This window comes from Ochotona curzoniae, unplaced genomic scaffold (assembly GCF_017591425.1).
Source record: "Ochotona curzoniae isolate NIBS_2020 unplaced genomic scaffold, NIBS_Ocur_1.0 contig_3622, whole genome shotgun sequence".
NCBI lineage: Eukaryota > Metazoa > Chordata > Mammalia > Lagomorpha > Ochotonidae > Ochotona > Ochotona curzoniae.
The window spans coordinates 498,985-525,831 of NW_024465926.1; the positions used below are offsets into that span (position 1 = coordinate 498,985).

At 64.5% G+C, this 26,847-nt stretch overlaps 1 protein-coding gene across 3 annotated transcripts; it reads left to right on the top strand.

Annotated features, from left to right (window-relative positions):
• On the top strand, nt 1-26,158 carry CBFA2T3 (CBFA2/RUNX1 partner transcriptional co-repressor 3). 3 transcript variants are annotated; one of them, XM_040982223.1, is made up of 12 exons: nt 1-288; nt 15,927-16,070; nt 17,981-18,058; nt 20,101-20,342; nt 20,509-20,598; nt 22,062-22,240; nt 22,498-22,703; nt 23,494-23,579; nt 23,773-23,965; nt 24,051-24,119; nt 24,614-24,804; nt 25,147-26,158. In XM_040982223.1, the coding sequence occupies exons 1-12, from the start codon at nt 210-212 to the stop codon at nt 25,414-25,416; spliced, it is 1,827 nt and encodes a 608-aa protein (XP_040838157.1). In that variant the 5' UTR covers nt 1-209; the 3' UTR covers nt 25,417-26,158. The 3 variants fall into 3 exon arrangements, with proteins under 3 accessions (XP_040838157.1, XP_040838158.1, XP_040838159.1); XM_040982225.1 differs by lacking the exon at nt 1-288 and adding an exon at nt 7,593-7,785; XM_040982224.1 differs by lacking the exon at nt 17,981-18,058 and having other exon boundaries at nt 2-288.
• Nucleotides 26,159-26,847: the final 689 nt, after the last annotated feature.

Here is a 26,847-nt window from a genome sequence, read left to right on the forward strand (position 1 = left end):
ATGAGCTCCCGTGGCCGCCCGCCCCTTCCCCAGGGCCGGCTGCCCAGGTCTGCAGGCAGCAGCATCAGGAAGGGCCTGGAGCCTTGTGGGGGCTCTGAAGCACCCCAGCCGGCCCTGGTCCTGTACTGCTCCTCCAGGCCTCAGAGGCCACAGGCATCCCGGCTGTGGGACAGACAGCCAGGACGGTCTTGGGCTCCCACTCCGGCTCCATGTCCAGGGTACCCTCTCCAGGGCTCCTGGAGTCCACTGGCTGCTCGGAGCCTGCAGGTCCCAGGAAGGGCGGCCCAGGTAAGGCTGGGGGTGGGAACGTGTCGTTGCTGAGCCACCAGCTGCCCCACATCCGACAGCAATCCTGTTGACTCACCTCACAGCTCAGCAGGGCCTCCCTGGGGGGACTGTCCCTTGCAGCTGAGGCAGGTGGCATGATAAGGCTGGCAGGTGCCGGGCTGGCATTTTGACCCTGCCTGAGGCAGATGCTAGCGGCATGGACAGTTAGGGGGTGTTGTGGTGTGTGTGGAGAGGGCGCAGGGCAGGGCTTCTGGACAGCGTGGATGGGGAAACTGAGGACCGAGGAGGGGGTGCTGGTCCAGGCCCCTGTCCACGACGGACCCCTGCCAAGGCAGCAGGTGGGGGCCATAGGAAGCCTGAATGCTCAGCTTCCCCATGGCCAGGGCCTTCCCATGACATCCCCAACCCACGTGGCAAGGGCCTCATCAAGGACTCCAGGATGTCAGAGCTACAGGTCACCCGTCCCGCTGCCCAGCCCACGCTCCAGTCTGCCCACAGCCTCTGGGGCCCATGGCAGCCTCCAGCTGGAAGCTTGGCCACATGGGATCTGCTGTGCCTCTGGCTCACGTCAGCATGGGGCCTGGGCATCATTTCTGGCTCTGCGTGGAGACCATTTCTCTGAGAAATCCCACGTCAGGGACTAGGGAAGGCTGGCCAGGAGGGGTCAGCAGCTTGCCTTGCCTCCAAAGAGACCTCAGTCTCCCCAGCTGTCAGAAACCTGCTGCTCCCAGCAGACATGGCGGCTGCACCCAACCTGGGTACGAGCAGCCCGCTGGGGCTACCAGTCTGCCAGGGCGGGGGTGGCCGTGGAAGCCTCAGGTCAGGGAGTGGCATGGGCTGGGCCGTGTGTGAGGTTGACAGAGATGGGTAGCCGTGATCTGGCCGGCCTTTCGGCTTCGCTCAGGAGCCGCGGGCGCTTGGAGCTGGGGTGTGGCTGGAGCTGAGGGAGGTCCTCTCCCCAGCCACCAGCTCTGCCCGGGCACTCAGGGTGGCCACAGCCACACCAGGTTGCGTGGACTCTCAGTTGGATGTGCAATTGTGGAAGTTACCACCAGGGGGAAGCCCAGGCAGAGCCCTTGTGGAGGGGAAGGTGAGGCCTGGGAGGGTGGGGGGTGCTGCACAAGAAGGGACTCTTGGGTGATTGTCTGGCCTGAAGACCCAGGGTGGGGGAAGGTGGCAATGTCCTCTGCCTGGAGCCTGGCTGGTGCCCCGGTCCCTCACTAGGGGCCCTGCTGGTTGCAGAGGGCACTGGCATTGTCCTGCAGTGCTGTCCTTGGCATACAAGGAAGTGTGGGCCATGTGGACTAAGCAGCCGCCTGCTGCATGGGAAGGTGGGGGAGCTGGGCAGACACGGCCAGGCCAGGAGGAGGCTGAGGGTCAGGGTGTGAACCGCCTGCCCCAGCTGGCTCAGCAGTGCCCCTCCCCCTCCAGGGGACTGCGGGCTTCTGCAGGCAGGAGCTGGGCTCAGCACCCAGAGGGCATGGGACAGCGTGGTGCTGCCCCCTCTGCTGGGTGGGGGTAAGGAAGGAGCTTCTCACAGCCTCACCCTGGCGTGGTGACCAGGAAGTGGCACTGTTCTTCCCTGTCCCCTGCCCAGCCCCACACTTTACACAGTTCTGTAGGGCTGGGGGCAGTGGTCCAGGCTCCTTCCCGCCTGGACGAGCCGGGGTGGGGTCAGGGTCACAAGTCAGAGGCCAAGACACCACACTGTGCAGGCAAGAAATAAGGTTCCCAGCACCCCTCCCTGAGCCCAGACAGGTCAGTGAGGCAGGCCCAGGTCTGTGCTCTCCAAGGGGACTGCATCCCCGCTGTGGGCCAGCTCAGCCCCTCCTCTGACCCTGCCAGCCATACGCTCCACACCAAGGCTCCTCACCCAAGCCCCCCAGCGACAGAGGGGACCCCCACGGCGTGCAGCCTGGGACTCTTCTCCCCCGACATGCTCTAGGGGCTGCCCCAGGGTCTCCCGTGGAGGGAGGGCTACCAGGGCGGCAGACAACACAGCTGGGCTGGGAGGTCGGGGCTTCCTGTCGGAAACCGAAAGGACCAGGTGCTTTCCGCACTCCCCCCGCCCCCGGGATCCAGGGGCAGCTGGCAGTCCGGCCTCCCTCCCTGCTGTCCCAACCACCGCGGGCAGCTGTAGAGCATTCCAGCCTGGCTCTGAGCCCTGCTGAGCTCAGCCGGGAGGGAGTAGAGGGTCCTGCCTCCTCAGTCATGGTGATCCAGACCCAGACAGGGGCAGGAATTCTAGAACATGTGTGGGCAGGGAGCACTGCCCAGCCAGGACACATGTGTGCAGGGCATCCTGAGATGATTGGACTCCCCAGGGGGCCCCCACCAGAGACTGGGATGCTCAGTGCATGGATGGTCCCACCTCCCCATCGTGGCACTGCCTGTCCTTGACGGTCACTGTGCACGTGGACATAGGGTCAGGGGCTTTGGGAGTCAAGCAGCTTCTGCCCAGCCTCAGTATGCTTCTCTGTGAAATGGGAGGGCAGCAGCTCCCACGGGCCCTGCGTTCGCCCCTCCACATGCCCTGCACCAGCCAGGCCTCAGGGTTCCCAGGTGGACAAGGTGTACAGGTATGAATGACATGGGTCAGGTGCCTCCCCTGCCTTGTCCCAGCCCAGGTTCCCTTCCCTGCTGTGCTAGCCCCTCAAGGCTTGCTCCCAGACAACAGTCAATCGCTGGGGACTGGAGTGGCCGCCAGGTACACTCCCTGGCCTGGGGCCTTGCCCAGGGACCAAACAGTTGGTCAGGCAGTATTCCCAAAAGCCTCTGGGTCAGGGTGGGACCCCTCCCACAGCTCACATGGGCCAGAGCCAGTACAAGGGTTCAGCAGGGTGGCTCCAGTGGCTTCCACTCCCAGGAGAGGGGGCAGGAGAAGGGATGGGCGCGGAGCAGCCACGGACATCCGCAGGGCCAGGTGCCTCCACCAGCTTTGGCCTCTCGCCTGCAGGTGGCTTGGACAGCTCCTCCCCTCCTCACCACTTTCCCTGGCCCAGCCACGAAGCCAGTGGTTCTGCAGTCAGATTACCTGGGAACTATGGTGTGACCCACAGAGTCTGTCAGGGGCCAGGGGAGTGTGGGCAGATCCTGCTGAGGAGAGGGGAGCCTTTATGGTAGGGAAGAGCTGCAGCCCAGCCCAGCGTGGGTCCCTGGGTCACAGGACAGGCAGGTGTACAGGTGTGTGTGATGTGCATCATGGGACTGGCAGGTGCACAGGTGTGTGTGCCAGGTGGCAGGTGCACAGGAAACGCTGGCCAGGAAAGTGGGGGCAGTGGGGCTAGTGGAGCTTGGGGTCAGTGAGGTTTGTCCCTGAACACAGCCAGTGTGGACAGACCTGGGAGCGACCCCAGTGAGGAGCCAGACCAGGAACAGAGATGTGATGGAGCAGGGGCAGGGCCTAGCACAGGGGTGGGACCGGCTCTGTCCCCTACCCCACTGTCCATGTGTGCACAGCCAGCAGGCCCCAGAAACAGGAAGGTCAGAGGCCATTGCCCACCGTGGTTCGGAGGGGCCCCGCCCCCAGGGAATACTTCCCCCTTCCCACCCTTGCGTCTGGCCGCAGCTTCTCCCTGGCAGCCTGGGGCGTGGTCATTCTGTGTCCTCTCTGCCCACACCCTGCAGCCCACCTGTGTCCCCTCTGCCAGGAGACACTGACCCTGTGGCCCAGGGCTGGCAGGGACTGGTGCCCTCCCTAGGGTCCTTGTTCTGTGGCGTGAACGGGCCTCGCCCTCCACACCAAGATGGAGTCAGGGTTGCCCTGAATCCTTGTGGCAGGTCCAGGGCCGGGACACCCTAACATTGGCCTCCTCAGGCTATGGGGCGTCTATAGTCCCTGTGACCTCTGACCCAGTCTGTACCCTGTGAGTTCTGCTGCAGTCATGGTCCTGGCTGCCTTCCAGCCCCGACAGAGCACTGGACAGCAGCGTCCAGCTGTTCTGCCTAGGAGTCCAACCACGGAAGCTTGAAGCCTTCTGCCGAAGCCAAGGCCCCAAGACGGGTGGGGGAGTGCGCCACTGCAGGCATCTTCCCGGGAGCCACTTTGGCCACCAACTCTGGGGAAGGTGACGCATAGTGGACTTCAGGCTGTCGGGGCTCAGGCTTCCACATGGCAGTGACCTCACGGTGAACAGGATGGCAGGGCGGACCCAGACACATGCATGCTGGGCCTTGCATTGTCCCAGGAGAGTGACTAGGTGGGGGCTGTTGGGGTGGGGTCAGGGAGTGCTGCCCAAGTTGGGGGCACTCTAGGTTCCTGTGGCGTGGCCAGCTCCCTGGCTGCTCCCAGCCTCACTGCCCACACTCGGGGCTTGGATGTTGGAGCAGCTCTGAGTCAGGGGCTGCTGGGCTCCTGGGCAGAGAGCAGTGAGTGGCTATAGGGGTCACTGGCCCAGTACTGGGTCAGCAGCAAGTCGGACAGCGACCTCTGTCATGGCCGATCTCGATTCTTGTTTTTTTTTTTAAATCAAGGATAAAACAAGATCACCAGGAGAAACTTCGAGGACACGGGTGAAAGATGGGGAGACAGCAAAAGTGTGGGTGCTTCCTGGAGTCCCTGGCCTCGGCACCCAGGTGGGCAGCCCCAGGCAGGGACTGTGTAGCAGTGTGAGGAGAGAGGCGGCCGTCTGGCCTGGAGCGTGGCTACGGGGCTGGACCTGCTGTGGAGTGAGCACTTGGCGTGTGTGGGGCCAGGGCACGCACCCCTTCTACTTCCGTCCTCAGAGCCACACCGTGGACTCACTCCCCGGAAACAGACTGCTAGATCAATGTTGAGGTTCTCAAGAATGACCCTGAAAAGCCGCAGGAGAGGCTGTTTTCAAAGGTGCGTGGGGCTCCAGGTCCCTCGCAGGATGGGGAACCCTGCCTCTGTGCTGCCCACCACACCCACAAACACTCAGTCCCCAACGCTAGGTCCTGGGGACTTCCCAGGACCCTTGGTGCAGCTCTGGGAGCTGGGGTGGATGGCTCTGCTGTTGTCATCATTTGTTCTGGGTGCCCAACGCTCAGGGGCACCGTGGGGACCCGGCTTCCATCTGGCTTATTTCTCACACAAAACCAGGGGCACTGGCTAGCAGAATGGACCCCAACACCAGCAGCGATAAGCAACACTGGCCCACGGGCAGCGCTGGCCCGCCCATCTTTCCAGGTAGGGACATTTTCCTGCATTTCGCAATCCCTGAAACCTGTGAGCTGGCACCAACTGCACCAGTCAGGCCCACAGCTGTGCGTCTGTCTGTCTCCTGGACTTGAAGAGGTTTTCAGTTCTGTCTGCTTGAGAGAGGTCCCCTGGGCTGGGCCACCAACCTAAAGCCCCAGGCCTCGTCCACAGGGAGCAGGGACCTGCTCTCTCACTTGCTGCCCCCCTGGGTACACACGGGTCAGGAGGCGAGGTCTGGCACCCCAGTGGGTGACCCAGGAGGCTGGCACATCTCCCCCTACCTCTACTCAGAGGGCAGTTTAGGGGTTACAGGAAAGTCCACCAGAAAGGGGGGGCAAAGAGGTGGAGGGGCACAGGGACCCATCCTCACCAGTTTAAATCAGGGTTGTCTGAGGGTGCACCCAGACCTTGGGCTGCTCACATGCCCGGCAGGGTGCCTGGCTTGAGTGTTGCTCTGCTTCCAGTTCAGCGCCTCTCTGAGGCTCGCCCTGAAAGACAGCCGAGACAGGCAATGGCTCAGATGCCCGGTCTGTCTCCCACGTGTGAGACCCACAGGGGGCCCCAGGCTTCTGGCCCCAGCCCAGCCCAGCCCTGCCGTTGGGGGCTTCTGGGGAGTGACCCAGCAGATTGGAGAGAGCTCTCTCTCAGATAAAATAAAAGCCAGCAAACACACATCTTAAGGATTCGCATGCCAGTGCCCGCAGGCCTCTCTGTGGGCCCCTGGACTGGGAACTGGGCAGTGACCTCTCCGCCTCTGACCGAGAGGAGCTAACCTGGGCTCCGGCTTGCCAGCAGCTTGATCTCAGTGCCAGGTGACACCTGTGGACCACACGTCCACGTGTCCACACGCTGGAGGTTGCCTAGCTGCTCCCAGTGTTGTCGCTGGGCCCACCCATTTTTCCAGGCAGGGACACTCTCCTGCATTCGTGCCCACAGAAGCTGTGGGCCCAGGAGCCTGCAACACAGCTGCAGCGTCTCTGCTTCCTCTGTTTGCTGCGTGCTGGGTTCCACACGAGGGTAGCCCTCTGGACCAGATGTGTGGTGGTCAGCAGGGGAGGCCGGGAGTCTTGCGCTCATCCCCGGGTGGGGTCAGCTCCTCACCGGGGTCTGGGGATCCGTGGCTGCTCTAACGCTGCAGCCGGGTGTGTGGGGAAGATCCCAGCTGGCAGGTCAGGTTAGGAGGCCAAGGTGGTGGCGAGCCCTGTCCTGGTGGACTGGACCCTCAGCGTGGCGTTTGAGTGGCTCGGTGGGAGGGGGCATGGGGCCGACCATGCAGGAGCTCAAAGTGGAAGACAGGAGAGTGATACAGGTGCCACCTGAGGCTGGGCAGGGCCGGTGAAGGGGCTGCCTGTCCACCCCTTGCCCTGGGCAAGGGTCGAGGGGCCGGGGGCAGAAGGAGCAGGCCCCAGCAATACTTAGAGGCAGCACCGGCTCTGGGGATAGCGGTGACCCCGGGCACCCCATGCCTTCGGGGATCCTCACCTTGGCCTGGGCAGGCCACGCTGGACCTCGAGGCCAGGGACTAGGGGCGGGGGTCTTCGGGGAGGAGAAGGTGGGGGCGGTCCCGCAGGCTGACTTGAAAATGAATGGATGCAAATGAATGCAAAACAGATGCAAAGAGAGGGAGCCAGGAGCCCCGCCCCGGCGCCGGACCGGAGGCCGAGCGCGCCGGGCAGGGCGCGCCCTCTGCCGGACGAGCGCGCCGGGGACCGGAGGACGCGCCCGGCCCGCGGGTCAGACGCGGCGGCTCCGAGGGCGGCGCGGCTCGGGGTGGGCGTGCGCGCCGGGGCGCGCCGGGCTCCGCGGACCCCGCCGAAGCCGCCGCCCAGCGCACTCAGCTGCGCTCGGCCCGGGCCGCTTCCCGGGACCCGGCCGAGCGCGGCGGGGGCGGCGGCGCGTGGAGCCCCTCTCCGAGCCAGCCCGCACCGAGCGCGGGCGCCTCTCCGGCAGCCGGCACCCCGGGGCGGAGCCCGGCGCGATGGGCGCCGAGCGGGAGGCAGGTGGCGCGGCGGCGGCGGGGGGCAGGAGGCGGAGCGCGCGGGGCGGGGGCCGCGGGGCCCCGTGAGGCTCTCGGGCGAGCGCGCGGCCCCGGAACCCGGCGCCCGCGAGCCGGCGAGCGGCGGCTGGAGCGGCGCGGCCTCCCGGAGTCGGCCCGGGGCTGTGTGCACGCTTTGTTCCCGCGCGGACGGCCCGAGCCGTGCCGGGGCATGGGCCAGGCGGCCGCCCATCCGGCTCCGTCGCGCGCTTGAGTCCGGCACGCCGGTCGCCCGAGTTGCGGCGGAGGAGACGGAGCTGGGAGAAGCCGCGCCAGGAGCTTGCCGCCCGACCAGAGCATCGTAAGTGCCCCGACTTTGCAAAGTTGGAGCCCGCGCGGCTAGGCGTCCACCCTCCAGGGTGGAGACCAGCCGCATGGAGCGTCCCTGGCGCCGTTGAACTTGGGGTGGGAGCTGCGCGCCGAGGGGCGGGTTCCTAGTAGGGACCCCAGCCGAGTGACAGGGACCGGGGGCGGAGCAACGGCGGGGGTGTGGAGCGACCCCTGCCCCTTGCGCCTCTTGCTATGGCCCCCGGAGCCGCCATCGGGACAGTGCTTCGATCCAAGGCTGGGCAGGGGAGCGCTGCCCGGCACTGCCCGGGGCTCCCAGGGGCGGCGCGTCCGGCTGTGGGCGCGGGAAGGGGCGGTGCCGGCGAGCGTGGACAGATGGACCCGACTGAGGCACGGCAGGAGGCGTCCAGGCTGAGGCTCTTGCCTCCCAGGAACCCTGGCGGTGGGTGGTGGGCAGCCGTGAAGGTGCAGACCGCTGGGCCCCCAGATACAGCTGCCAGCAGGCACCCCGAGGGCCCGGCTGACCTCAGTCCACGAGAAAATATTTCCTTTGCGAGCAGTCTTGTGTTGCAGGCCACCAGAGTGGCCAGGATGTCGCCTCATTATGTTTGTGCGAGCGTGGACTTCCTCCTCTGACTCGGGCTCCCAGGGCGACCAGGCTTGACTGGCCACGGGATGGATGGGGGCGTCGCCTTTGCAAGCTGCTGGGAGATTTGAGAAACTTGGATAGGTCAGGACAGTGCTGTGCCCCCCACCCCAAGCAGGCGCACTGAGCTGGAGCGTCCAGCCTACCAGCAGGAGACGCAAGGCCACGCCTGGCCCAGGCAGGCAAGACAGGACAGCCCTGGGGTAGTTCAAGACGTGCTCCGAGAAGGGGTGGTGCTCGGGCGGAATGGACAGGGGCCCCAGCTCTCACACAACTGACCCGCAGGCCCTACAGCCACTGGCCTGTGGCACCAAGCCTAAAAAAGCGGGTGGCCACCCCTCCTGGCCCTGAGGCCAGACCATGGACACAGCTGGAGGACTCTCTCAGGGAGCGCCACCAGAGTTTGGGGTGATGAGGGTCAAAGGAAGGCCAGGTGGGCAGCACCGGGGGGCTGGCCTGGGAGCACAGGGCTTCCTGGGTCACCCAGTCCAGGAAAAGCCGTGATGGCCCGCTTGGGTAAGGGTCCACACCCCGTCACCTCCTATACAGAGCCCTGGGGACACCGGCCAGCTGTGGTCCTCAGCCCTTGGCCCCAGGGCTGCAGAGGGTGGCGGAGCCCCACCCAGGTCTAAACTTCCCTTCTGGACCTAAGAGCAGCTGTGGTGTGCTGGCGCCTGGTACACACACACCCACACACACACACACACACACACACACACCCACCCACACACACACACACACACCCCCCCCCCCGGGGCCCAGCATACTGAGCTCCTGCATGCTGTCCACCCGCCATTCCTTCGGGACAGAGGCCGAGAGAACTCGCCCTCGGCCTCATCTGGGTCACTATGGCCCACGGTCAGCCTGACGTCAGCTGCCCCCAGTTTATTGTCACCATGGAGCGTCCAGGTCCAGGCAGGCAGGGGGAGGGGCTGTCCTGAGCTTGGGGTGCACCTGTTGCATACCCAGTCATGCAGGGCCATCCGGTGCCAGGCCTGATGCAGTGTGCTGAGAGCGTGTTTGACATCGGGCACTATTGCTGCTGTCCCATTTCTCAGGTGGGGAGTCCAAGGCCCAGCGAGTTCCAAGTGCCAAGTGGGCAGCAAGCAGCTGCAGCTCCGCCCCGTACCCTGGGAGGGCCAGCAGGCCAGCACACAGCCCACAGCAGAGATTCGAGACCTGCTGCCCCACAGAGGCCAGAGCAGGGGGTAGCAGTGCCTGCTGAGAAAGCGGACGGCTCCTGTGGCGGGAGAGCTGTGTGTGGGCTGGGAGCTGCCCGCCTGACCGTGAGGACACGGAGTCTCCTGGGACAGTAAAACAGAGGTTCACACTTGTGTGCTGTGGAGCTGGCAGCCGCGAGCCAGATGTCACCGGGCAGGGAGCCAGGGGTGGGCCGGGCGTGGGAGAGAGCTGACCCTTGCTGGCCCACTGGGGGCCTGGGTGCTGGGCCAGGCTGTGGGGAAGGGTGTGGGTAGGAGTTCTGGCTTCAGGCTTTCTGTGTGCTGAGGATGAGGCTCACGTGGGGTGGGGGTAGGGATAGGTGGTCCTGGTGGAGGCAGGCTCCATCAGGACAGGCCACCCAGGCTGCTGGCTGGGAGCCCCATCTGGATGCGATCCATGCCGGCTGCCCCGTTGCCCCCTGTGACTGCTGGCCCTCTCCGGGGCAGCACCTGCGAGGGCGGCCCCCTTCTCAGGGCCTGCCCTCTGCTGTGTGCTGCCCGGAGCCGTGGTTGCCCACATGTCCCAGCCTCACCGAGGCCTGTGTGGCCTGGGGTGGGGGACAGCCTGTTCCTCATGCTAGGCTGAGCGCCTGGGCTCATGTGGACACTTGGCTGTCCCCTCAGCCCGCCATGATGGACACCGACCAAGCAGATGCTGGCCCTGGGTAAGCTGCTGGGTGGCCTGGGGAGGCTGTGGGTGACAGAAGGGTTTGCCCTGCCTCCTGCCCCCACCCACCGGAGGCAGCGGGAGCTGGCTCAGGCAGCGGGGTCCCTGGCACCCTCTATTTTGCCTGTTGTAGAATGGGGCATGAGTTTTTGTGGGGCTGCTCAGGCCCTGTCCTAGAGCCCTTTGAAGCCCTGAGTCAAAACATCCAGAAGGTTCTGTTGGGGAGGGGACGGGACCCGGCTGCGCGCCTGCGTCCCCTGTAGCAGCTGCCACCTCTGCTAGGATGACGTCAGTCCCACACCCGCCCACTGCCCGCCTGATGGGGACAGGAAGTGCCTGGGGCTGGGCACTCCTTGGTCTGGGGTCAGGGTCTCCCGTGTGGATCCCATGGCCTTGGGGAGGAGGCACCTCTGGTCACACGTGTCCTGCCGGGGGTACCCGTGCAGTGGGCGGTCTGGCTCAGAGGCCAGCTGTGTGCCCTCCTGAGCCTTGGTTTTCCCCTCTGTGAAATGGGCTGTGTGCTGTCATTGACATTCTGTCACAACCTGTAGGGCTGTGGGGAGGGCTGGCTGGTGCTGAAGTGGCTTCACTCGGACTTGACCTTGGAATGGGAGCAATCACGTGTCACCCAGGAGTGGGCGAGGCCACTCAGGTGTCCTTTCTCCACTGGACGTTTGCTCAGCTGGACATAGGTGGAGGAGGAAGTGAGGAGGGGCCAGCAGGATCAGGGGTCCAGGATGGGTGGCCCAGGGGCTGTAGGAAGTCCTGGAGGAGTGGCCGCTGGGCCCCTGTCACACAGTCGCCAAAGCCCGTCAACAGCTCTGTGGGCAGGGAGGCGAGGGCCCTTCTTCCTGCTGCCTGCGTGTAATTAACAGAGTAATTAAAAACAGGATGAGTTAATTGGTATTCATTTATGTGGCAGATGTTTTTAATTGAGGCAGGAAACAATTTACCTGTTTACATAAACAATGGTAGAGGCGGCTTGTGAAATCTGTTTTATTTCCTGCCCTGCCCCTCCCAAGGAGAGGACTAGGGATCCCTCAGGCCAGGGGCGGGGCCTGGTTCACTGTGTCCTGGGGGGGACCCTGTCCCCGGTCCCTAGAGCCCCCTGGACTCGCCACGCATGTGGCACGTGTGCATAACGCATGTGCTGTGGGGTTGACTTGGAGCTCTCAGCCCTGGGTGGACTCCCAGCTGCTCCCCTCCTCGCTCCCCACCAGAAATGGTGCAGGGGTGCGTCTGTTCCTGGGGTCACCTGCTCACACACACAGGTGCACAGTGTGCAGCTACACACGTTCTCTGACCATTGGCTTCCTGCGGAACGCAGCTGTGGGCTCTGCACCTCTGGGAGCCCTCCCACGTGGCCCCATGCAGGCGAGGACCCACCCCGAGCCAGGAGCCAGGCCCTTCCAGCTGCACCGCCTACCCGACCTGTGGGGCCTGGGCTGTGCCGCGGCCTCAGCAGACAAGTGATGGAAGGGAGGAGGCGGCCGCACTGTCCTTGAGCAGGACGGGAGTGGCCGCGGCGGGGGGGGAAGGGTCTTGCCAGGGAGACCTAGGCCTGCCACCCTCAGCTTGCAGCCACCCACCATCCACTTGCCTGTCCCACCACCCACCTGTCCACGTACCCATGTACCTAGCCACCTCTGGCTGTCCACCTGCTCCCCGCTCCCTTGCCTGTCCATTTACTCATCGACCCAACCATCAATTCATCCATGCACCCACAACCTGCCACCTCTGATGCCAGACCCCCCTCTGATGCCAGGCCCCCCTCTGATGCCAGGCCCCCCATTAGCTGTTGCCGCTGTGCACACTCCGAGCTGGGCTGGGCCGCAGAGCTGGCCTTGGTGACCGTGTGCGTGGGGGATGGGGTGGGATCCGATGTTCCTGAGCCCCCAGCATGCCAGGACTACGGGTGAGGACGGCCATCCTCCCGTGGCGGGCCAGCAGCACAGATGGCAGAGCTGCCTCCCCCACAGCTCTCGGGAGTTGCTGGCAGCGCAGCTGCAGCAGCTGGGCAAGGAATGTGCTTCCTCTGCGGGCCAGCAGGCCCTGGACATCTGGGGCCCATCTGGGCCTGGGTAGAGTTGGAAGAGTTCTGCCCCAGCCCCCAAGAGCTGCCAACTCAGCCCAGGCTCCAGAGGGCTGCCCCGGGGCCTGCAGCAAAAGGGTCCCGTGTGTCCGGGCACTTGCTCACCCAGACTCCACTGCAGAAAAGCAGGCGAGGGCACGCCTCTCACTGGGAGCCCCCAGCCTGGGGCACTGCCTCCTCCACATGTCTGTTCATGTTGAGTCTCGAGTTGTGCCACCTACCATGTCAGTCGCTGCTCAGTGGTGGCAGTTGGGTGGTTCACAGGGCCCTGCTTGGTCCAGCAAGCAGAGACGGGGTGACCAGGGAGCCACAGCGAGCAAGCCCCTTGCCCCCAAGCCCTGTCGACACAGCTCTGGTCCTCCCCGCTGGGAGGGGCTGCACACACACGTGCAGCAGCGAGGCCGCCTCCAGCCAGGCCGGCTCTGGGCCCTACGCTCTCCTTCCATCCTGGCGGCCAACACCTGAGCCGACTCAAGAGCCCGTGTCCATGTCCCATGGTGCCATCAGACACAGCTGCGGCCTTCCTGTGTCTTCCGTGTCCAGCTGGCTCTCTTTTGGCTCCAGGCAGGCGTCGGGGAGGTCTAGGCAGCTCACAGGTGTGGCTGGCCCTGATGACGTTCGAGTCAGTAGGCACAGGCACTGCCCTTCTTGAACCCTGCGTTTGAACTCGGGAGGGTTGTCTGTGACCCTCTGCTGGGTCATCGTGCTGGCATCTTCAGTCCAGGAAGACAGAGACCTGCTCCGTGGTCTCCTGGAGTGGATACCCAGAGGTGGGGTAGCGCTGCTCTGATGAGGAGTTCCCCACCCACAGGAGCAGGGATGGGGTGAGGCTGCCCTACCCCCACCACTGGCCTTCCGGTGGCCATCTGTCAGTCTCTTGTGCCTTCCAGCTGTACTGAGCTGGGTCCCGGGTCCAGCTCTGAGTCGGCAGCATTTAGGGGCGGAGGGACTTGCTCGCCTGTTCACCCCATGTCTGCTCGCTGGACACACGCCAGCCTGGGTGAGCTGGGTAGCTTGGGTGGTCGGGGCAAAGCTCACCCCACACTAAGCACCAAGTGCTGTTTGGACTGTGTCTTGGGGACAGCTGAGCGCTGCAAGTGCTGGCTGGAAGTGGAGTCGGGGAGGGACCTTGTGAGCTCGACCCTGGTGCTGAGAAGGTAGTGGCCTTGCAGAGCTGGGCAGGCACCTGACAGGTACCAAGGCCTGGGCCGCCAGCCTCAGCCCCAGGAGGCGCTAGGTCCATCTGTCACCTGCTAGGCCCTGTCCAAGCAGTCCCAGGTCCATTTGCTGTCAGGGTCACCCCTGACCCTCAGGTACCAGATTCTCAGTGGTGTGGAGGGTGTGGGAGAAGCCAGGCCAGGTTGTCCTGGGGCTCCTTGGCCTGCTGTTCCGAGCCAGCCCCAGGAGGGGAGCAGTTGCCCAGGCATGCGAACTGTGGACGGACCCAGCGCCCACCCCACTCCGAGTCTGACCCCTTGCAAGCTGGTGTCAGCCCTAGTCACCTTTTGTGGACTGGACACATGATCCTGCCCTGGCCCTGGGGCTGGGGGCTCTGTTCTGGTCCCTGTTCTCTGAATGAGAAAGATTGGAGCTGATGACACCCTGGCCACCTTCTGTGGGAGTGGCCACCCAGCAGGACCCTAGTGTCTGCACACTGACCTCAGGGTGCCCAGCACTGAGCCAGGCCCTGGCAGATGATGCATGGCTCATGGGCTCGGGTCGGGGCGGTGAGGAAGGGGTCCCACCTGTCCTGGGAGGTGATGCTGAGACACTGCCAGACCCCTGTAAGTAGCCCCAAGCCACCGTCCACTCTGGAGGCCGGTTGGCACTCTGGGTGACCCCGATGCCCAAACCCGAGGCCCAGGTCCTGTTCTGAGCCAAGGTGGGTTTGGAATGATCAGAGGGTGTCCTTGGGCCTGTGTCCTGGCATGCTAATGCTGCACGCTGACCATGCTGTTTACTGCTTGGGGGTCTGTAGAGTGGACCCCACAGAGCTGGGAGGGGTGGGCTCCACCAGGACACCACCCCCACTTCACATTCCATGAGGGGGCTGTTCTTGGGGAGCCACCGACTATCGGCAAGGGTCTTGGGGTGCTGACTCTTCTGAGACCTGGCCTAGAGCTCTCCGCCCTTGGCTTTCCACACCTGGCATGGGGAAGGAGACCACCAGCCCTTCACCCCCTCACATGCCCCCTGGGACTGGCTCCCACCCCAGCAAGCGGGCAGTTTGTAAGGGAAAGCAACGAGGAAGGTTTGGGGACCCAGCCCTGGGGTTCAGCTGTCCTGGCCCTACCTTCCTCTCTCAGCCACAGGGGATGGGAGCTGTGCCACCTGCTCACCCCATGTCTGTGGTAAGTGACCCAAGGCCAACTCTCAACCCTGCCCCTCTTCCCCAGGCCCATGCTGCCCGCATCCCTATGCCAACCTCCCCTCTGTCCTGCTGACTCCAGCCTTGTACCATGCTTCTCCATTTACCAAGGAGGGGAGGTTACGAGGGGTGGACTGAACCCCCTCCAGGGACACACAGCCAGGAGCAGGCTGGGCGAGGGCTGCAGCCTCAGGAGTTCCCCTCCAAAGTCCTGGGCAGCAGGCTGGACCTGGGAAAGGCACCAAGTCCTGTGTTCCTCGACTCCCAAACTTGCCACCCCTGTCGGCCCCTGTTGAGGGGCCTGGAACCCTGGGGAGCCACTGCCTGTCCTGGCTCCAGGCTCAGAACCGTCTCCTTGTTGTGCGGCCTCAGGCAGGTGCCTCAGTTTCTTTGGGCCTCAAGATGTAGGCCAGCAGTAGCACGGTGGCTCCTGCCTGTGGCCCATCTAAGGCCCTGGGACCTACCTTGTCGGCCTAGGGGAGGATGTGAGGGCGTGTTGCGTGGGAGTCAGCTGTGTGGCTGTGGGTGTGACCTGGCAGGGTCACGGCAAGAGCCCAGCAGACACAGGCCCCACTCCGTTTTCTCTGCGTTGCTACCACCTCTGCCAGGCCACTGGCCTTCGGCACACTTGACCTGCTCACGGCCCTGGCCCAAGGGCAGCCGGGGCCGGCGAGCACCAGCCTGTTTCCTGTTGCCTTCTTTGGTTGTGTCAGGGTCTAGCCATGGCCTGCACCGGGCGGGGTGCTGACGGGCACCGACAGCTGTGGCTGCACATGTGCCCAGCAATCAGGCTGTGCACAGGCTGGGGCACGGCAGGAGGGGCAGCCGAGGGATGGCAGGTGCTGAAGGGTGAGGCTGCTTCCCACCCCGCCCCCGCCCTGCCCTCCTGGGCCTGCCTAAGCCCTCTCCTGGATCCCCATGGGGCCTGTTGAGCCCCGTACTGGGTGCCTGTGCAGGCAGGGCTGACCAGAAGGTCCCTGGCCTCACTGGACTTTCAGCCACAGTATCTGAGATGGATGCGTCCCCAGCCTCAGCTGGTCGTATGTCTCCTGGGTGGAAGAGTGTGAACAGCTGCCCGTCCCGCCCAGGAGTCTCTGTCCTGTGAATGCCACCCAGTGGTCCCTGCATGCCCTCAGCCCACCTCTGCCCCTTTTCCCGCAGTGGACAGGAAGAAGGCTGGCACGATGCCTGACTCCCCGGCCGAGGTGAAGACGCAGCCCCGGTGCACACCCCCCAGCGTGCCGGCTCCGCCTCCCACTGCCACTCAGGGCGCCGCACGCCCCCCGTCCTTCACACCTCACACGGGTAAGTAGCAAGGCTGGGGCGGAGGGCACGGTGCTTTGGGGAAGCTTGCGGGACTGCCTGCCCTGGTGGTTCAGTACCTCCATGGGGTCCAGAGCCCACTTTGGACAGGGTGGGTTGTCGGCAGAATCTTGCTGGCCAGCTCCAGTGTGGCTGCTGACCAGTTTGGTGTGAGCGCTGGCCCAAGTACCTGTTCTCTTGTCACTCTTGGGGCTCAAAAGGATAGGGGCAAATGGAGCCCAGAGAGGGACTAGGAGGGGCTGCAGGGCTTGGGGGTGAGGAATGGACCACATGGGCTGCTGGGAGTCCAGCTGACTCAGGGCCAGGCTGGGCTGTGTCTGCCCTGGCCTCGGCTTTCGCCTGTATCTTGCTGGACCTCTGGCCCTGAGCCAGCAGCTGGCTGACCTAGTCCTGGACACCCAGGGCCTGCCCCTTTTGATGCTGTGACCTTGGAGGGCTGGCATGGGGGCGGGTGGAGGCTTGGCCTGCGTCTAGTGGGGACTCTGCCTTGAGGTCTGCAGGAGCCCTCCCTGCAGGGGTCCTGGGGGCTGTGGGCCTGGCCAGGACCCTGTGTTCCTGGGCATTGAGAAGCTGGCACTGCCCTCCATGGCAGCTTTGCAGAGGGTGCTAGGCATGTGTGAGCCACTGTCTGGGCTGAGCCTTCCCCCATGCAGGCTGGGTTGTGTCCAGATGGAGCTGGGCCATCCCCTGACAGAGCTGGGCCATCCCCGTCCAGGCTGGGCCATGTCCAGATGGAGCTGGGCCATCCCCGTCCAGGCTGGGCTGTGTCCAGGCAGGGCTGGGCCGTCCCTTGTCCAGGCTGGGCTGTGTCCAGGCAGAGCTGGGCCGTCCCCGTCCAGGCTGGGCCACGTCCAGATGGAGCTGGGCCATCCCCGTCCAGCCTGGGCTGTGTCCAGACAGAGCTGGGCTACCCCTAGAGCTGAGATTGCACCTCCTTGGGGACTGGGCCAAGCCACTTCATGGTGTGGTGGAGGCCAGGGCAGGCTGGGGCCTGCTGCCCCTGGTAGAGGGTGTCATTTTTGTGTGCCGTCCACTGCCCTCTGGGCTGCGTGAGCTGTGTCGTCTGCTACCGTTGCATGGCTCCAGCCAGCTGCCAGCAGGAGGACAGACAGGCTGGCTCTGAACCATCCCCAAACCTGAGGCTCTGCAGGTGTGGTCCTGCTGCTCCAGGCAGCCATGATCAGCTGTCCCCCACCCCAAGCAGGACAGAGGCCAGGCTGGCAGGATAGCTGAATGCCCCTTAGCCTGAACCTTGTCTCAGGGTAGCAGGTCTGGCACCATCTGAGGCACAGAAGCTTGGGAAGCAGACTGCCCTGGTCACATCTGGAGGGCTGGCCTCAGGTCGCTGTGAGCCAGGGGTTAACAGCAACTGCACCTGTCAGCCTGCACCTGTCGGCAGCCTGGGGTGGCCCCACTGCTCAGCTGCTGGTCCTGCCAAGCTCTGGAGTCTCTTGGGGGATGGAGGCTGACCTTGACCTGGACGTGAGGGCTGTGGTGTCCCTGGGCAGGGACCACACTGGACAGATTCACCTTGGAGCTGAGCCACGGCATGGCCCTAGAGGAAGGTAGTGCAGGGAGGACCCGGGGCTTGGTCTGGCTATTGCGGGATGGGGGCACACAAGGCCTGAGGCCACAGCTGTCCTGGACACCCCTTGCTGGGACTCCCCCGCTCCCTGCTCAGAACTGCCTGTCCAGCTCAGATGAGCTCTCTTCCTGCCGGAGGCCCCTGGGCCCCGGCTCTGTCTGCAGTCACCTGTCCTGTCAACCCCAGGACCAATGCCCAGTCCTGTGGACCCCCTGGGTGCTCCCCTGTCACCTCACAGAGAGGAGGCTGAGGCCCGGGCAGGCATAGCGGCCCTTGCTGACCGCTGCTCTTCTCCTTTTGCTCACAGATGGAGAGGACGGGCCTGCGACCTCCCTGCCCCATGGCCACTTCCATGGCTGCTTAAAGTGGTCAATGGTCTGCCTCTGTAAGTAGACAGCCGGGCAGGGGCCAGGCCTCCGACAGGACCCCCGAGCCCAGCCCCTGACCCACCACTCCCCAACAGGACCCCCGAGCCCAGCCACTGACCCACCACTCCCCGACAGGACCCCCGAGCTCTGCCCCAGCAGCTGGACAGGGTAGATGGACAGATGGGCGCTGGGTGCCAGCATGGATGATAGGCCAGACAGAGTTGTGGTGCCCACTGCACACCTAGGGGATGTTGCTTCCACACTCCCAGCTGAAAGCAGGTGGCCAGCACTCAGAAGCCCTTGGGCTGTGCTCGGTGGGGTCAGTCCCTTGAGGGGGCGGTGCAGCCTCTGGCACGAGTGACTGTGTGGTCTTCAGTGCTGGGGCTGACAGCAGTCTGGCTCCAGGACATTGTTCACAGAACCTCCGACTGAAAGGAGGGTGGTTGCGGGGGCTTCGTCAGGGGTCCTCCTTGCCTGGCCTGGGCCCGAGACTGAGGCAGCAGGGCTGCGGGTGTGTGCCCCCAGCGCCGGCGGGACACGTGTGTGGTCTAACTTAGAAACACACCTGTCGCCAGAGCGCAAGCACTTGTGCCGGGGTTATTTTCGGCGTCTCTTCAGCGAGTCGCTGAGACTGCCCAGCAGCCTGAGGGAGGGAGGACGCGCCGGCCAGCGGGGACCCAAGCTGGTAAGGGAAGGTAGGGGCCCGGGCAGAGTGGATGGTGGTCCGACTCAGGAGGTGCTGGGGGCCCCAGACCCTCTGGCCCAGGTTGGCCGTGGCTGTAAGGCCTCCTAGGGTCCTGACCACCTCCTGGCCTGTAGGGATGGAGGGGGCTATCACTGGGTATGCGTGCAGCAGTGTTCACTGCGTGTCCTCTGAAAGGGGCATTGGGCGCGGCCAGTCACCCCAGTGGACAGACTGTCAACCTGTGCCCTTGTGTCCCAGCTGGTCCATTCAGACCCCCCACCCCTCTGCTGCCTGGGGTGGGGTCTTGTTGCTTGGAGCTGCACAGAGCAGGACCGGGCGCCCTGGGCAGGGGCAGGGCAGCTGTGGCTAGCTCCTGACCTCCAGGGAATGAGTGTCCGTCTTGGCCAGCAACACAAGAGCACCCTGGCCAGGTCTACGGGGAATGCCAGCAGGGGAGGCAGTCAGCGTGCTGGAACTGGCTGGGCTCTGACCCTGGGACCCCTCATCAGCCTGGAGGTGGGAATGGCCACCCAGGGCAGGGCTGTGTTGCCTCAGGCTCTCGGGGCACAGGTGGGGAGGTGTAAGTACCCCTATGCCCGTCCCTACCTGCCAGGCCCCCAGTGGGTACAGGTGGGGCAGAGTGGGGGCCTTGCCACCCCAGGAGAAGCTCTGGGCTGGGGTCCTGCCCATTTGATCCTTGTGGAAGGCAGGACCACCTGCTGCGCTTCGTCCACAGCATGAGGGTCCATGAGGGTGGGTGGTTGGAGGGTTTCTGAGGGCTGGACTTGTGGGGGCTGGCGGGGCTGGACCCAGCCATGACCCTGGCACATACAGGGCTGGAGTGTATGGAGATTGGTGGGGCTGCAGCCATGACCCTGGCACGTGCAGGGCTGGGGCGTATGGGGGCTGGCGGGGCTGGATGTTGAAACTGGCTACAGTAGGGACTGTAAACTGGGGGTAGTGGGACTCTGGGTTGCTGGAGACTCTGATGGCACTGTATCCCACACCAGTGCATGTTGTGGACATGGGAGGACACACATGTGTGTTCTGCATATGTGTGCGAGAATGTTAGCTGTGCACCTGTGAGAGAGGCCTCTCCTTATCAGAGGGAAGGGCCTGCCAAGTGACTCAGGGCCCCAGCCCGCTCTGACCTGCCCCTGGGGACCAGCGTCCAGGTGTCCACGTCCCCAGAAGGAAGGTACCTGAGTGCCAGCAGGTGGGAGGAGGCAGAGCCGAGGGCAGGCCCACTCACCATGAAGACTGGGGGCTCACTCCACCTCCAGGGACCTATGAGCCCTCCTGGACACAGGGCAAAGGGGGTAGCCAGCCCACTGGGGGCCAGTGCCCCTGCCCTCATACCCATCTCTCCTGCAGTGATGAACGGCACCAGCCACTCACCCACAGCCGTGCACGGCACCCCGTCCACGCCCAGTGGCATCAGCAATGGCCCATCGTCGTCGTCCACGGCCACGCTGTGCACACAGCACCTGCCCCCTGCATGCGGGGCGCGGCAGCTCAGCAAGCTCAAACGCTTCCTGGCCACGCTCCAGCAGTTCGGCGGTGACATCTCTCCAGAGATTGGCGCACGTGTCCGCACGCTGGTGCTCGGGCTGGTGGTGGGTTGCATCCGGGACCCTGCCCTATGCCCCTCTCGAGACGCCAACCCCCTGGGTCCCTGCAAGGCCCTGCCCGTCTGCCCTCCATCTTCATGCCCTGCCCCATGTGACCCTGGGGATCTACCTGGGCGGACATGTGCTGACCAGAGCTGGCTGCCTCCTGCAGAATGCCACGCTGACCATCGAGGAGTTCCACGCTAGGCTCCAGGAGGCCACCAACTTCCCACTGCGACCCTTTGTGGTCCCCTTCCTGAAGGTAAAAGGTGCCCCCCTGACCTGGCTCCTGCGGACTCTCAAGACACCCATGGTGCCCCCAGCTCCATGCTTCACCACCAGCCACTCGCCTGGCTGCTCCATGCTGAGCACTGTGCCAGCCAGCCCTGAGCCTGCGGCAGGGAGGGGATCCCTCAGACGGGCTCCTGGGGGCCTGATGGGGTGGCTGCATGATGGGGGGAGGGAACAGCTAACTGGTACATAGTGAAAACAGCTGCCAAGCCAGCTCTGGGTGGCAGTGAGTGTGAGGGCTGGGTTGGAACAGGCCAGTGACCTGCGTGAAGGAAAGACAGGTGAACACTTCTGTGTTAGACCAACATCTGGGCAGGTGCACTGCAAGCTGTTGGGGCGGGGAGACTCAAGCTGCACCTCTGCTGCTCCCAGTGCAAGCTCAGACCCCAGGGGGGAGAAGGAACAGCACATGCACCCGTCGGTGCCCATCCCCTCACCACTCAGGCCGCTGCCCTGGCCACACCAGCCCGTCTGGCTACAGCTCCCTGGACAGCCTGCCCTGCCCCACTCCTGTCCCTCAGAGGAGGTGTGTGCTGCAGGTGCCCCCAGGTGTGTGCCTGAACTGGTATGTGTGTGAGAGGCGACAGGTGTGTTTGTGTGATAGCGCCTGGACATCCACTCAAAGCCCAGAGCCACTTCTTGCTGGGCTGGCACAGCACCAGCAGCTGATGTCCCTCCCTAGACCCCTAGGGCCAGAGGGGGCTGCTGCCTGGGCTGGGCAAGTAGTGGGCCCTGCCCTTCTGCCAAGGCTGCCTGGCTGGCCCTGCCTGGCCCCAGCTCTCCAGGCCCTCTCCTGAGCCTACCCTACCAGCTGGACTGGAGCCCCACCCTCACCCCAGCTACCAGCTGGCCTCAGCTGGTCAGAACCCAGATGTTTGTACCGTCTATTCCAACAGCAGCTGGTGGACATACCAGCCCCCAGCCTGTGACGGTGACCAAGGAGAGGCCCGGAAGAGAAGGGGCCAGGGGCCTTGTTAGCCAGCTCAAGTTCCTGGCACAGGTGGCCAGCTGGCACCTCCCAGCGTTGATGTAGGGGTGCTGGGGAGGCCCTCACAGCTGGGTGGCATGGGACAAGTTGGGGAGTCATCTGTTGACAAGTGACCTGGGCATGGCACTCTGCCAGGGGATCCTCCCGTGCATGCTGGGAGGCCCACGTGCAGGTGCTGCACGGAGCAGAACTGGGGCAGCTGCAACATGCCCACAAGGTGGCCCTGCCACATGCTCCAGCTTCATACAGGCTAAGGCTGCAAGTGAAGGAGGGGTCAGGCACCCAGGCCCCCACCTTCTTAGCCCCAGTTCCCGCCCCTGTGCCTGCCTAGTGAGGTCTTCCTCCCCCTTGTCCAGAGCTGGGGACCAGGGGTAACCCCAGCAGGGCCTGAGTGGGCAGAGTGCTGTGCACCTGCTCTGCCTGAGCCCTTGTCTCCCTGCCCACAGGCAAACCTACCCTTGCTGCAGCGGGAACTCTTACATTGTGCCCGCCAGGCCAAGCAGACCCCTGCCCAGTACCTGGCCCAGCACGAGCGCCTGCTGCTGGACACCAGTGCCTCCTCCCCTAGTGACTCCTCCGAGCTGTTGGATGTCAACGAGAATGGCAAGAGGAAGACGCCAGACAGGTGTCCGACACCCCTGTGGCCCCAGATGCTGGGGAGGGGCTGAGGGGCAGCCACCTGGCAGGGCGGGGCTGGGTTGTCCCCTGTGCTGCTCCTGGATCTCAAGTGTTCTGCCAGGCCCTTTCACCGTCCAGGTCAGGTACCCTGCACACCCCAGCCCAGGTCCCAGGCGCAGAGCCAGACCTGTCTGACACCTGCCCCCCTCAACCCACCCCTGTGCTAACCATTGCCTCCCATCTTGCCCCCGCTCTTGCCACCAGGACCAAAGAGAATGGGCTGGACCGAGACCCACTCGGCAAGCGGCCTTGCACTCTGAGCCCTGCCCAGCGCTACAGCCCCAGCAGTGGCCTGCCCCCGCCCACACCTCCACCCCCGCACTACCGTCTGGAGGACATGGCCCTGGCCCACCACATCCGCGACCCCTACCGCCACTCTGCAGAGCTGCGGGAGCGCCATCGGCAGCTGGGTGAGTGGAGCCAGGCAGGTGGACACGTGTGCAGGAGTCAGCGTGTGTTGGGGGACATCAGAGCTGTACACTCGGGGACTGTACTGTGGCTTCTGTGTCCTTAGCTGTCAAGGGCAGTGGGGGCCCCTGGAGCTTGTCCCGGGGCAGCCGAAGGCCTGAGGTGCTCATGGCCCTGCTCTGAGGACTAGAGCGAGCAGGTGCTGCCTGTCCTTCCTCGGTGTGCCTCTGTGGCTATATCTGACCTCTGACCCTCCTCTGTAGAGGGGATCCCTTCCCAGAACGAAGCCTCTGTGTGGGGAGAGGGGCACCTGGAAGCACCAGCCTTGGGGTCAGAGGAGGCCGCCTCCCCACCTCCACCGCACACAGCCTGCAGGCCCAGGCCAAGCGGCAGGTGCCAGCGTCTGGCTGGCCACGGCTGGGGTCAGGCAGGTGCTAATTCCCACTGCTTGTGCTAATGCAAAAATAAACGCCAGCTGTCACTGTCTCAGGCCCCGTTCTGGGCGGGGAAGGACGGCAGGCTGCCCCACGCCTCCTGTCATTTGAGGCAGGTGTTTCGGGTTTGAGGGTGAAGGGAGACCTCAGCCCCTAGGAAGCCTGGCTTGCAGCTCCCTGGAGCAAGGTGAGGGCTGGTCAGCAGGGTACCACTCCCATCCTGGAGCTCGGGTACAGGGCTGAGTGGGGCTGCTGTGCCAAGGTCCCAGACCACAGGGGCACTCGGGAGGCCTGCCTGCAGCCAGCGGGCCGGGGGTGAGGGGACTGGGCAGGGCCTGAGTGCACCCTCCCCCTGCAGGGGTGCCTGGGGTGCGGCCGGAGGAGGTGGTTGACCACCGGCTGACGGAGCGCGAGTGGGCCGAGGAATGGAAGCACCTCAATGGAGTGAGCACCCCCAGTGTCCCCCGACCCCAGGGCGGGCCACGTCAGACGTGGAAGTAGGCAGTCCCCAGATCCTCACCCTCTCTGGGGGGATGCCCAGGGGTCCACGGCAGGCCAGAGGAGGGAGCCTCCGAGTTCTGCCCAGCACAGGTGTCCAGCAACTGATACCCCTCTAAAGCCCACCCCGCGTCCGCAGCTCTTGAACTGCCTCATGGACATGGTGGAGAAGACACGGCGTTCGCTCATGGTGCTGCGCCGGTGCCAGGAGGCTGACCGCGAGGAGCTCAACCATTGGATCCGACGCTGCAGCGACACTGAAGACCTGAAGGGCCCCCTGGCAGCCGCCACCCGGCCCCTCGGCAGCTCTGGCGCCGAAGGGTCCCAGCTAGGTGGGTGCCCAGGAGGGCCAGGGTGGCCCGGGGGTTCCCCTGGCCTTTGGGCCCCCGCTAAGCGTGGCCCTGACCCATGTTGCAGATGTGCCCCGGGACCTCCTGCCCAGGGCCCTGTCCGGCTACATGCCTGAGGAGATCTGGAGGAAGGCCGGTGAGTGGCATGCAGAGTGGAGCAGGGACCTCAGACCTTCTCCAGAGGGGAGGCCTGCCTGGAGCAGGGCTGGGCGTCCAGGCCTGGCTACAGGCTCAGCAGTGCTTCCACGGGCTGATGCTTAGATGGGCCCTCCCATGCAATACTACTCGGTCGACTGAGGCAGGCCCCAAACAGGCTGGCATCCTGGTAGCCCAGGCCAGCCAAAGGACACTGGGTAGAGCTGGACAGCAGACAGGTTCCCCAGGTGAGCACTGGTCTCAGGCTAAGCAGGCAGAGGGACGCGGGGGCCATGGACAGGGCCGCATCTGCACTGCTGTGGTCAAGGCCTGGGAAGGCAGATGGACCTGGGCTTGCTTGGAATGCAGGTTCCCAGGCCTGCCTGCTTGCACCGAGGGGTGGGCCCACCGCCTGCCAGCCCCCGGAGCTGCCGTGCCCCAGGACACACCCCGCCCTACATGTGCTAACCGGGGCCCTGCGTGTGGCCCCTGCAGAGGAGGCGGTGAACGAGGTGAAACGGCAGGCCCTGTCGGAGCTGCAGAAGGCTGTGTCCGACGCAGAGCGCAAGGCACACGCGCTTATCAGCACTGAGCGTGCCAAGATGGAGCGGGCGCTGGCCGAGGCCAAGCGGCAGGCCTCAGAGGATGCACTGACCGTTGTCAACCAGCAGGAAGACTCCAGTGAGGTAGGGCAGATGCCGAGGTGCAGCGGACACTGTGTACTGAGGGTCCTGACTGAGGACTGGGTCCCTCTCTGTGACAGCAGGAGGCCAGGGAGGGCTGTGGACACTTGGGGGCTGCCCAGCTCTGAGCACACAGGGGCAGGGCCTTGTGAGCGGAAACAGCGACTTCTCTGTTGTGCTTGCAGCCCCTGCCAGTAAAGGTGGGGAGGTGGTCCTATAGCGTGAGCCCTCGTGGGTAGGGGCTGCTGTCAGGGCGCCTGTGCCCTGTCCCCCACTCCCTCACTGAGTCTGCATGGCAGGATTGGGGTGCTGGGCTCTGATCTCGCCCTCCCCTCCCTCCCACAGAGCTGCTGGAACTGTGGGCGCAAGGCCAGTGAGACGTGCAGTGGCTGCAACGCGGCGCGTTACTGCGGCTCCTTCTGCCAGCACAAGGACTGGGAGAAGCACCACCACGTGTGTGGCCAGAGCCTGCAGGGCCCAGAGGCTGCCTCGGGTGCCGACCCGCTGCCCCCGCAGCCCGATGCTGCCAGCCCTGGCCAAGCGGGCTCCGCAGGGCCTTCCCGCCCCAGCTCACCCACTCTGCCTGGCCCACTAGATGCCACCGTGGGCCGCTGACCTACGCAGCCACAAACGCCATGCTCCACAGCCCACTCAGCCCTGGCAGGGGCCTCTGCTGCTGTTTTGAAAGGAAGCCGGAACCCTGGAGCCTGTGCCCAGGGCAGCCTCCCAGCAACCCAGCAACCTCATTCAGACCCCTCGCCCAGCTCCGCAGCTGCAGAACACCCCATGACCTCCCGACAGCTTTAGCAGAGCTGCACGCCCAAGCTGTGCCCGGCCTTCTCGCCCCGCCAGTCTCTCCTACCTTGGCGACATTAATTTGCTTTCTTTCTAACGAAGAAGCCTCTTGGGTGGCTCACCCGTGTTTTCAGCAGGAAGTTCTCCAAGTTTGGTTCCGTTGGTAGAAGAACCTCTCGGAAATGGACCAGACGGTGGGCGTCCCCCACCCACTCCCAACACACTCCGAGCTGAGATCTGAACCCCGCAGACCTGTGTCTTTCACTATTTCCGTCTCCAGCTCGAAAAGCAGCTTTGCTTCCGTGGCTTCTCCCTCGTAGGCTTTAACTAAAAATCCAAAAAAGTTTTTGTGAACAGTCAAGGGCAGCTGGCCTACTCGCCCGCCAGTCAAGAATGCCAGTCACTCCTCCAAAGGCCACTGAAGCCCCAAACCTCATCACTGCCAAAGCGTGTCCTTGCCCGCCAGCCCAGCCGTGCCAGGCTCTCCTTGCCTCGTTGCTGTGCCTGGTCATGCCTGCGGTACCCAGAGGCTTCTGCCAGGAAGCAGCCCCTCGTTTCCTTACAGGCTGGCTGGCCACACCGGTGTGTGCAGTGCCATGTGCGGCCCAGGTGTCATGGCTGTGTCACACATGTGCCAGCATGTGCTGTGGCTGTGCCATGCGTCTCATGCCCTCCATTTTCCACTCGTGAAATGGAGTGCCGAAGTGTTCTTCCCAGCACCAGGTTCCGAGTGCGACTGTGGCTGTGTGGGGGTCAAGAGCTTGCCTGTGAGGAGGTGGCAGCCGGGCGACCACCCCCGTCCCCACTACCTCTCCTCCTGGCCTTATCCGTCCCTCCCAGCTTCTGCAGAAAGTAGAAGGCAACCATGGACGAGCAGCCAGCCCTGCTCCACAGCCCCTCTGCCCGGGGCCTCCTCATGCGCTCCCTCCCTCACCCCAGTCCTGACACCCCAGGACCTGCCCCTCAGCCACCCCCAGCCCAGCCCCGCCTCGAGCCCCGCGTTGGCCGTGCGGGTCAATGTGAATGTATAGTCTCCAGAGGTCCAGATGTCCGTGTCCACAATGGTGATGATGACAGTGATAAAGATGTTTGCCAAATAAAAGCATTGAGAGAAGCCATGGGGCGTGAGGGTTGGGGAGGGTTCCAGCCCCCCAGGATCTTCTGTCCAGGTCCCCCCACTGGGGCTGTTGTCTGCTGGGATGGACCAGCTGAGTAAGCTGCGGCCCTGGGCCTGGTCACAGATCGTCCCGT

Excerpts from the sequence above, each read along its gene's own strand:
- CBFA2T3 (XM_040982223.1), top strand. The coding sequence starts at position 210 with ATGTCCAGGGTACCCTCTCCAGGGCTCCTGGAGTCCACTGGCTGCTCG. Across the intron at positions 20,599-22,061 it reads TTGTGGTCCCCTTCCTGAAG|GCAAACCTACCCTTGCTGCA; the intron begins GTAAAAGGTGCC and ends CCCTGCCCACAG. Across the intron at positions 23,966-24,050 it reads CGCCGAAGGGTCCCAGCTAG|ATGTGCCCCGGGACCTCCTG; the intron begins GTGGGTGCCCAG and ends CCCATGTTGCAG.